Here is a 10411-nt window from a genome sequence, read left to right on the forward strand (position 1 = left end):
GTATAGAGGGGATTTCATTACTCTTCCATTTTGCTGCGATCAAAACTCTTGCTGCCGCCATCACATATAAAAAGATACCCTTCCTCTTTTGTGGAATATCCAAATCTGTTATTCCCAGGAGGTAGGCCTCTGGTTTTTTATTGAAAGAGATCTTTAGCATTTTTTGCAGTTCTGCATGTATACTCTCCCAGAATACCTGTATTTTCCTACATATCCACCACATATGGTAGAATGTTCCTGAGTCTCCGCATCTCCAACAATTACTTGACACATTTTTATACATTTTTGAAAGTTTCCATGGTGTTAGATACCATCGATGTTGCATTTTTTGAAAGTTCTCTCTAATTGTGTAACAGTTTGTGAATTTCCAATTGATCTTCCATAAATTTTCCCATTGGGCCATGGTTATTGGATGGCCAAAATCCTGGGACCACCTCACCATTGCCACTGTTACCTCCTCGTCCTTGACTGTCCAGTCAAGGAGGAGTCGGTAAGTTTTGGAAAGAGTTTTTCTTTTAGAGTTTACAAGATCAGATTCGAATCGGAAAATTTCTGCTGAGAACTCCTTTTGTTTGTCAGATTTAAATTTTTCAAATAACTGATGGTATTGGAACCAGTCTGAAATGTGTTCTCTTAGCTCCTCAAAGTTTTTTAATTTTATTTGGTTATCCTCATTTTTTAGAAGTATTTTATATGTTGGCCAGCTTTCCTGAGTATTTTTCCGTTTTACTGCTATGGCTTCTACTGGAGAAGTCCACCACGGGACTTTAGGCTCCATCAGGTCTTTATATTTTTCCCATACAGCAAAGAGTGACTTTCTTATTATATGGTTGGTAAAATTTTTATGAATTTTCGCTTTTCCATATATTAGGTAGGCGTGCCATTCCCAACGGTTGTCAAAACCTTCCAGGTCCAGGAGGTCCGGATCCTGCAACGTGCACCAATCTTTTAGCCAGGTGAAACAGGCAGCCTCGTAGTAAAGTTTTAGATCGGGTAGGGAAAAGCCTCCTCTCTCTTTTATGTCTATTAAGATCAGGTGTTTAATCCTAGGTTTCTTCCCTTCCCACAAGAATTTGGAAATTTCTCTTTGCCATATCTTGAGACAACCTGCTTCACCCAGTATCGGAATCATTTGAAATAAAAAGATTAATTTTGGAAGCACATTCATCTTTATAATGAAAATCCTACCCAGAAATGTTAATTTTAGTTTACTCCAGATTACCAAGTTTTTTCTAATCTCTAACCAAGTTTTGGTGTAATTATCCTGAAATAAGTTTATGCTCTTGGGGGTGATCCAAATACCGAAGTATTTCGCTTTTGAAGAGATTTTCAGGCCCAATATTTTTTCTAAGTCGTCCTTTTCTTCTGTGGTTACATTTTTAACAAGCATTTTTGTTTTTGTTATATTCAGTTTAAAGCCTGCCACATCTCCAAATTCTTTAATCAATTCCAGCACTCTTTTCAGACTTTCTTTAGGGTTTTCAGTCATAACAAGTAAATCGTCCGCAAAAGCTTTAATTTTATATGTTTTGTTTCCCAGAATGATGCCTTTAACAAGCTCATCCTTTCTTATCTGATTGTTCAAGACTTCCATCACCAAGATAAATATCAGTGGTGACAGTGGGCAGCCCTGTCTTGTTCCCTTGTTTATTTTGCACTCCTCAGTAATTCTTCCGTTGATGATCAATTTTGCATATTGTTCCGAATAGATGGCATTTATTCCTTTACAAATATTTTCTCCCAGTCCGATTTCTTCCATTAATTTTTTCATAAACTTCCAGGACACGTTATCAAAAGCTTTTTCAGCGTCCACCAACATAATAGCTGCTGGTTTATCAATTTTAATATCCAAATATTCTAATACATCAATCACACATCTTATATTGGATTGCATAAATCGTCCGGGAAGAAATCCAGTTTGATCTTTATGAATTATCTCGTTCAGCACCATTTTTAATCTATTTGCAAAAATGTCTGTGAATATCTTGTAATTGTTATTTAGCAGTGCAATGGGTCTGTCATCTGCTTCAATGTATCTTAATTGGGTGAGTTAGAGGCATCACTAGACCCTGAAATGCTGGTTTTGCATTGGAAATATTGGGGAATAAAATGTGTTTCAGCAACATTCCCAATGATGCACTTTGGCCCAAATCACCTGTCGTTGCACAAATCCACAGCTCCAACCAAATAAATCACATTGATTGCTATCACTCCTTTCCCATCCGTTTGACCAGCATATGCCACTCTCAGGACTCCCAAACTACCAAGACCCAAATGAGTGTCGGGGTATAGCCTAGAACTTTGCCAAAGTAGTTTTAACTTCATTGTAATGGAAATATTTTGAGAAACTTCTTTCTTGCTTTTTCTGATGAAAGAACTAGGTCCTCGAGAAATGCTACTGCTGGTTTATCCTCCCAGCTGCCCTGAATGGATAGCCTCCTAGTGCTTGGCTACTAGACATTCTGCAGACATTATTTTTTTATTATTATTTTTTTGAAATGGATCCATATGGTGAGAGGTGGAGAGAGAGAGAGAGATTCCTTACCTTCTAGCAGCAACTCCACAGGATCACTAGGCTCTGAGATAACAAAGGGTTCTGATTCAGAGCTATAACGGCACCTGTAACCTCCCCCATCTGCCCGGCTAATGTTACTGATTGTGTAGCTGCCTCTAGTCCCATTGGTCTCCATGTGCTTATGATCCATTTGGTCTTCATCCTTTTGGAGATAGAAACCTGCAATTGGACTTTGGGACTGGCATTGGATAGTTGCATTTTTTGCAATGGTGCTCATCCCAATGGGGCTTATTGTGGGTTTGGGTAGGCTAGGATCTGTGGAAAGGAAGAGACAGGGCTGTGGTCATTCCCCTCCTGTAGTGGAAATGCAGAAGACAATTGTATTTCGAGGAGTTATGTGACATGTCCCTTTCCCTCAAACATCCCCAGTTTGAGGTCTGCTGGATTCTTGTGTTTCACACACCTGACGAGAGTTTCTTGGGTTCTTCTGTGTTGCAAGTGCTGGCTGGATGCCCGCTGCAGGTAGTGGGAGACTCTCAGCCGCTCTGTATTCATCATGAGTAATGCCAGCTGCACTTGATTACATCAAGGCAGACTATAAAAGCCATAGGTGGGAGGGGCCCAGAGAGCTTCTAACCAGATCAAAGGACCTGATGCTGGGAGACCGACGGTCAGGGTCTTTCTCCTGCTGCTCTACCTGGGGCTCCAGGCAGCTGAAGGGGAGATTGCGTAGCCCCTGTCTGGTATGTTTTATTTTATGCTTTGTATGCCTGCTGTTTATTTGTTAATAAAACTGTTTTGGTTCCCCTTCCACCTCCTCATTCCTTTTGTCCTGATATCCTTGGAAAGAACTGCTGTATTTGGCAGCACACCTCCCAATTCTGCACTTTCTGTCACTGGAGTGAAAAAGAGGGCAACACCATTTAAATGTCCCTGAGCTTCACAGGTATCCACCCAAGCTGACCCAAGAATCTGCTAGTTTAAAATAGCCACGGTTTTGAAGTCCAGGAAGCAAACAAACATGGGCTGCCAAAATAGAAAGGCCTATATGTTGGTCCACAAGGTGGGGAAAAACACATCCAGAAACCATATTGGGCAAGTATCTTTATTAGGCCAATCAAAAAGTCACAAAGGGGTGTGGAAGATTTTGGGTTCCTCAGCACTCTTTATCTGTCTGCTTGGTGGTAACCAAAGCAATAGCAGGGAGATGGGGCAGAGAGGAAATGTTGGCTGGTAGATGGAATCTGCTCTAGGTCACACAGAATATGGGAGGAGGTGGCAGACATTCATATGCTATGCAGGTTTCAGTTTGTACCACCAAAGGCCTCTGGGAAAAAGGACATATGATTTTTGACCTTTTAATCTTTGATAATCTCACACAGAGACCTTTCTCGGGTTCTCTACTCCCCGAGCCCAATAATCCAGGAGTCAGTTTCTCCTGGATCTAATCTTAGGCCATTTTCATGTTCATTCACTCCTCAGGCCCCTCCAGACATCCTTTTTTAATATACTGAATAGCCATGATCATTTGTGCTCATGATGCTAATGGGCTGGTAATACGTGAGCCCATTTTCAATACTGTTTGTAGCTGCAACAGTTTTGGGGTGGCCATACTGCTTCATTTCCAATCAGTGCACGTTCTGTAACTTGCTGGAATTCTGCTTTGGGGGGCTCTCCAAGCTGATGTTTCTTTGCAGCTTTAATTCCCCAATTCCACTGAATGACTGCTGTCCAGAGGGGCTATAGCACAACCAAAGTGGGACAAAAATAAACCAGGGGTTTCAGCAGGTACTTGCAGGATATGCACTGACTTGAAAATGAAGCAGTGTGTGTTCTGCCCCCACAAGGTTCAGTTATTAATCTTGGTTGCGCAGTAATGGTGGTGAGGCGATCTTTGTAAGATGTCCTTTGGTGATAGATATCCTCGAGGAGTGTTACACCACCAGACTCCAGAATGACTTTCTGCAACTTAACTGACCCTTGTGAGGGCAGAACAGTGTGACTATCTCGAAACTTCTGCAGGCACAAACAGTATTGAAAGCAAGCTCATCTATGACCCTGGTAGCATTCTGAGCACAGTTAACACAGAGAACACTACAAATGTTCTGGGTTTGTTTTTTGTCTTTTGTCCTGCTTTCATGGCACTATAGCTAGTCTGGACAGCAATAATGTGGTAGCATTTGAGATGCACCACAGAATAAAAGAAAATAAAACCATCACTAACATTACTATAGTGTCACAAATACACCTGCAATAAATTGCCACTCTGAAGGCCCAAAATACAGATGTTACTTAGGTCTTTCTATGCCCTTCGGCAAAATACACAGGTTTCTTGGTAGGAGAAAATAACAATAATTTTATTATTTATATGCCGCCCAGCTGACTGGGTTGCCCCAGAAAAGCAGGAACACTATTCTGTAGAATCAGGTTTAGAACTAATGAAGCAGGATTATCTTCTATAAGGCTGAGCAGGACTTTGGTCACATCCACTCCACACATCTAAATCACATATATACAACATTAACAGTCATGGCTTCCCTCAGAGGATTCTGGGAAGTGTAGTTTACCCCTCACAAAGTTACAATCCCCTCCACCCTTAGCCAATTGCTGAACCTCTTACCTAATATAAACAACTCCACGGAGTTGCTGTGTTCTGACTGGTATGTTTTCAGTGGCATTCTGTAGTGACAGCTGTATGTCCCTCCATCTTTTCTTGTGACATCACTGATGTGAAACAGTGCCTTTCTTTTATATCCACCTCTGGTGGTGTTTATTTTCACACCATCTTTATGCAGAAAGAAATCCAGCCAGCAGTCTAAATGAACCCAGCAAGAGATGGTGACATTTCCTCCCAGAAAGACTATCCAGCTAGGGCTCATGTGGATGTGGGGAGGATGGAAAATTCTCTCTGGAATGACGACAAAAAGAAAACAGTATGCTGGATGGTGGGGAGAGATTCTGCAAGAGAGAACCTATCTCTGGAAATTTTTCATCCCTAGGAGCCAAGCAAATTGCTGTGTGAAGAAAGCGAACACAATCCAACAGTTCCAACCTATGCCAAGCGTTAGAAGTGAGAATGACGGCTCCCCACATTAAATGTGGTTGCGCGCAGCCCCCTGGACCCTATGCGGCACCATTAGCACAGGCTTGGCTTCGCCTTCCCCAGGTGGGATACCTGGAGGTCTCTGCCTACCTCAGCCAGCTGCCCAATCCCACCTGGGGAGGTGTTGCCAAGGTGATCAGGCCAGGTAGGGGGAGGGATCACCTGCTCACATAATAGGAGGGGGATCTTACCTGGGAATCGTGTCCTTATTGGTTTTCTTGCCTCACGTATAACACACACACACACACAAGCACTTATAAATTGTATCTCATGTAAAGTATCAAGGCAGTGTACAGCAATATAAATGTGATAAAACGTCATAAAAACATACAATATGTATTGCAGTGGTTCTGGTCCTTCCTGGAGAACAAGTCCCAGAAGGTGGTTCTGAGAGTGTATTGGCAAGGTTCTTTCTTGCTTCCTGTGCTTATTACTTTCTGTGTGGGTGAGATTGTCCAGATATTTAGGCTCAAGTGCTGCCAGGGTGTGGAGGGCACCCACCTCATCCTCTCACTCTGCCATCTACTCCTAGAGAAGTAGAGGAAATTCTTAGAGGCTATCTGGGGTGGTGGTGGCATGAACTGAATGAAAATTATGATATCAAAACAAGATGAACGTGCTTAGGGATTCTGGGGTAGATGTATAAATAGTTTTAGGTGCGGTTGCACTCACCCTGAGGACTCAAGTTTGAAGCTCGGATAGGCTTTTGGATCTGACACTGCCCCTGAATGTGGCTGTAGTGGCCAAGAGTGCCTTCTTAGATATTTTAAAAACCAGCTTAGAATGGTGTGTGTTCTCATCCATTTTTTAGTTTAAAATGACAGTGATTATGCTATCAATTATGTGATTCTAGAAATCACAGAACATGCCCTATGTAGAGTGCCTTTGAAGAACATGCCCTCCCCAATCGAAATCCCCAAACTTCATGAGTGGCCAACAGGACTGAATGACAGGCATCTGCATGCAATGCTCGATCAGGACCTTGGAGATTGGAAGAGCCCCAAAGAATGAAAGTCAAAGACGCTGAAGGCGTGTGATATCTAAAAGGTTTGAGGCTACTGGAGTCATTTCCCCACTCCATCCAGCCTTGTCAGGTCCTTACCTTCTGAAACGATTTCCTCTTTAGTTATAGGGTAGCCTGGAAAGAAGAAATAAATAACTGAACTGATTCCACAGCAGCAGGATCATCACCATATCCTTCCATGCCCAGTAGTAAACACATATAGGCAGTGCTTTATTTAAGAGCTCTATACACAATGGTTTGCAATGAGCTGCTTGCTGAAATGGAGGGTTTTCTTTCTTGCAGAGGAAAAAAAAGCTCTGTTTTCGGAAGTGCTTTCAATGCAAACTACTACAAAAGGGTGCAGTTAATTCTTGTAGGTCTCTCTGCCTAGTCAGCTGCTTAGCACTTTAAGGGAGCCCTGATCACAAGGGAACAAGCAGGAGCTCACTGTAGGCTTCTGATTGTTCTACTGTAGTCATATCTGTACCTGTCTCACATACTGTATGACATCAGGTGTAGTGTAGGTGGGTGGAGCTTGGAGAAAATGGCCTGTAGGCCAAAGCTTTCCTCAGTCCCCTAACTACAGGTTTCAGATTTTGAGCCCACAACAGTGAACTCAGTGCTCATGCAAAGAAATGAGAGATCTAGCTCTTTCTTACATGCATATACCACATGCATACGCATCCCCCTGTTGCATAATCTCACACTTCAACCATCCTCTCCCCTCCAATCCATTTCCCTCATACTCACTGGATGCTACAATAGAGAAGGTGGAAGAGGTCCAATGGATTGCACAACATTTCATTTTTTAGATAAAGGCAGTTGGAGTAGGACCACTCAGGCTTGCAAATGCACAGCTTCCTGAGTGGGACATCTAGCAACCGGTAGAGAGGTTTAGATTGGAGAACGAAGTGAAGACAAGAAGTGCTTTTCTAAATAAATAACTTCAGCAGCAGGAACTCCAATCCCAGATCTCTCTTCTGTTTTGGCTACAAACAAAAGAGTCCCAGACCTTTTTCCAACTATACTGCTCCTGTGATTGTGGCTCAGTCTGTCTCTTCCTCTCCATTCAGCAGCACTGGCCGGGATCAGCTGTTCATGCCAGCACCATATGCTCAGCAGCACCATGGGCAGAGCTGGCCCAATATGAAAAGTTGTACATGCTTTGCCACTGCTGCCTCCTCTCCTCCCCCTTTAAAAAAAAAGTGCATCTGCAATGCATGGTGATGCACCGTCCCCAATCTCCTGCTGGTAAGAAGGCCTCAAGAGGAAGTCAAAATGTGCAGGAATGTTAGTTGGCTAGCTTTGAGATGAAGGCCCTGAAGAGGAAGAAGGCCAAAGCTTGAGATCAGACAACTATTGTCATGCTGAAATATTCTCTCTCTCTCTCTCTCTCTCTCTCACTCTCTCTCACACACACACACACACACACACACACAAACACACACACACTTACTTCCCACTTGGGGCAAATCCTTGGTTTTTTTGCTCACCAAAAAAGAGGATTAAGAGGACAAGTCTCATGATGAAGCAAAGCAGAAGTCTTTAAGTCCTGATTCCAATGTCACAGCCTCCAAGTCTATTTAAACTGATGTTCTCAGTTTGCAGATTACTTTTGCAGGGCATGGGAAATGTGCAATATCATTTTATCACCCACTCCATCCTTTGCCGTAAGCCTCTCAATCTGCATACCACATATGATCTGATACCACATATTTTTCGCCACTGCTCCCCTTACTTTCATGCTGATTATTGTACCAAGAAGTGACCAGAACTGCTTACAGAATGTTCACCCACAATGTAGGAAGCCAGGAAAGCTCCCTTAGCTAGCACTGAGTAACTCTGTCAGCTTTGGCTAGTCCCTCTTTCTCATTTTCACATTTGTAACAGCTCTCCAGAGTCCCACATCAGTCAGATAACTTTTTTCAAAACAGGTTCTCTTGAAAATCCATCAGTTCAGTACAAAATTCTCCTTTTCATCTTTGCATGCAGTTTTGCTTAAAAGGCATGCTTTTGCAATGCAGTTTTTTCCATATACAGTATAATAAAAATGCTGATGTTATTTGCATTAGTATATGCATTTTTATGCAAACTTTACCCTAGCAAAATTATTCTTGTACACGTTACACTGCATTGCAATATCTTGAGAAGTGTGAATTTCTTTTTTTTTTTTGAATAATATTTATTAGTAGTTTCAGAATTATAGAAGAAAAAAGAAAAAAGAAAAAAAAGAAAAACAACACTATAATACACAAAAAAGAAGAAAAAACACAAAAACCAATACAACAATACAGCAAAAAGGTAAAAAGAAAAAAAAGACACAAATCCCAAATTGCATATCTATAACTTCCATTTGCTTGTTTCATTGACCTCCTCACACCTCCCCTTTTGTATTCTAGTTTAATTAGTTATTTCAGCAAATTCTTTCCATCTTTTTCAATTTTTGTTAAAAAATTTATCTTAACAATTTAACCTAATAATTAACTCAACAAGTCCTTTCCATCTTTCCCCATATTCTGTTATTCAAATTACCTTAATTTATTTAACCTTATCTTACCCTAAAATACCTTAAAGCTTGAATCTTAGTTTTCAAATATACATAACTCCTGATATCATTTCTGCTAGAGTCATATAGTTTCATTCCAACATTTTCCCTAATATTCATTAATTTTAAGCTAATTCCCTAAATAGAAAGTTTTCTTTATAGTTTTTCTTCCAATCTCCAATCTCTTCTTCCTGGTCTCGGATCGTGTCAGTCCTTACTGTCCATTCCATCTAGTCCATCAACCTGGAAGCCTTATGTCCGAGGCCCTTAAGTCTCTTCCATGTCCCTTCTGCAATTCTTCTTCTTGTTGTTTATACTTGCCCTTTTCCTTGTCTTTTGTTGGTCTCTTTCTTAATTTCTTTCCTTTCTCATTGAGGAGTAGGTCTCTGGGGGATTCCAACCCAAAATTGTCTCCATCTCCCTTCATCAAACCCGCCCATTCCCCACAGCCCCACTCCCCACAGTCCTCGATATAATCCAAAAAATATTTAAAAACATATTTCAAGGTCTCTCCAAAGTTAGGAACCTCCTCAGCTCCAAACTCCCCCTGGCCCACTCCAACTTCAATCTTCAATGACAGCGGCTTATACTCCTGTAGGGCCTCGGGTCTCTCCATTTGTATTATTTGAGGTGTACCCGCATCCTCCTCCATTGTCACCTGCACTTGCCCAGTCAGTACAGATTCATGAGTTGGTCCCTGAATGATTTCTGTATCAATGTTCCCTGTTTGTCCACAGTTATTAACCACAACAGTCAAATCCATTCTCTCATTCATCAAGTCCATCTTCTCGTGCATCTGTTCCAGCAAGGCACTTGTCTTACACAAAGCAAGCACCCAGTCTTCCTCCCAGCTCATCTTTAGTCAAGGTCAGAAAAGACTGTTCCCATGATCTTAATCTCACAGCTGTTGGATCCTCAAGTATACTGCAGCAACAATTTAACAAGCTCCCTCTAGAGGAGACAATTTCTATTTGTATCCATTTTTTTTTTAAGGCAAGTCCAGCAAAGGAAAATTACTTTCATTTTTCAGATATTTTTCAGATATTTTGTTTCTTTAAAATGCAAAAAGCAACATTGGAATCAGCTTGTTTCTCTTCTTTAGCTATCTGTCAAAGTGTTCCATTCACAGTCAATGAACCTCTCCAACAGTTTCTGTCTCTGACACCCCGTTCCCAGGTTAGAGACGGTGGAAGCTTATCCTTCTTCACTCCCTCTCCTGCTAGGGTTAAACAAAGTTCCCCCCTT

At 41.6% G+C, this 10411-nt stretch overlaps 2 protein-coding genes across 2 annotated transcripts in view; both read right to left on the reverse strand.

Moving 5' to 3' along the window:
* Nucleotides 1-8740, reverse strand: part of LOC308460158 (immunoglobulin superfamily member 1-like) — a 31955-nt gene extending 23215 nt beyond the window's left edge. The window contains exons 1-4 of the mRNA XM_080976185.1: nucleotides 8115-8740; nucleotides 6721-6756; nucleotides 5136-5423; nucleotides 2546-2830 (exon numbers count right to left, since the gene is read on the reverse strand). Of these exons, the coding sequence (XP_080832311.1) occupies nucleotides 2546-2830; nucleotides 5136-5423; nucleotides 6721-6756; nucleotides 8115-8145 (640 nt within the window). The 5' untranslated portion in view covers nucleotides 8146-8740. The remainder of the gene's footprint in view (nucleotides 1-2545; nucleotides 2831-5135; nucleotides 5424-6720; nucleotides 6757-8114) is intronic.
* LOC308460881 (T-cell-interacting, activating receptor on myeloid cells protein 1-like) overlaps nucleotides 1-10411 on the reverse strand; it is a gene marked incomplete at its 3' end in the record, with an annotated part of 68762 nt that overhangs the window by 27660 nt on the left and 30691 nt on the right. The gene's annotated exons all lie outside the window — the stretch shown is intronic.

Source organism: Podarcis pityusensis, assembly GCF_964106645.2.
Source record: "Podarcis pityusensis genome assembly, chromosome: 13".
NCBI lineage: Eukaryota > Metazoa > Chordata > Lepidosauria > Squamata > Lacertidae > Podarcis > Podarcis pityusensis.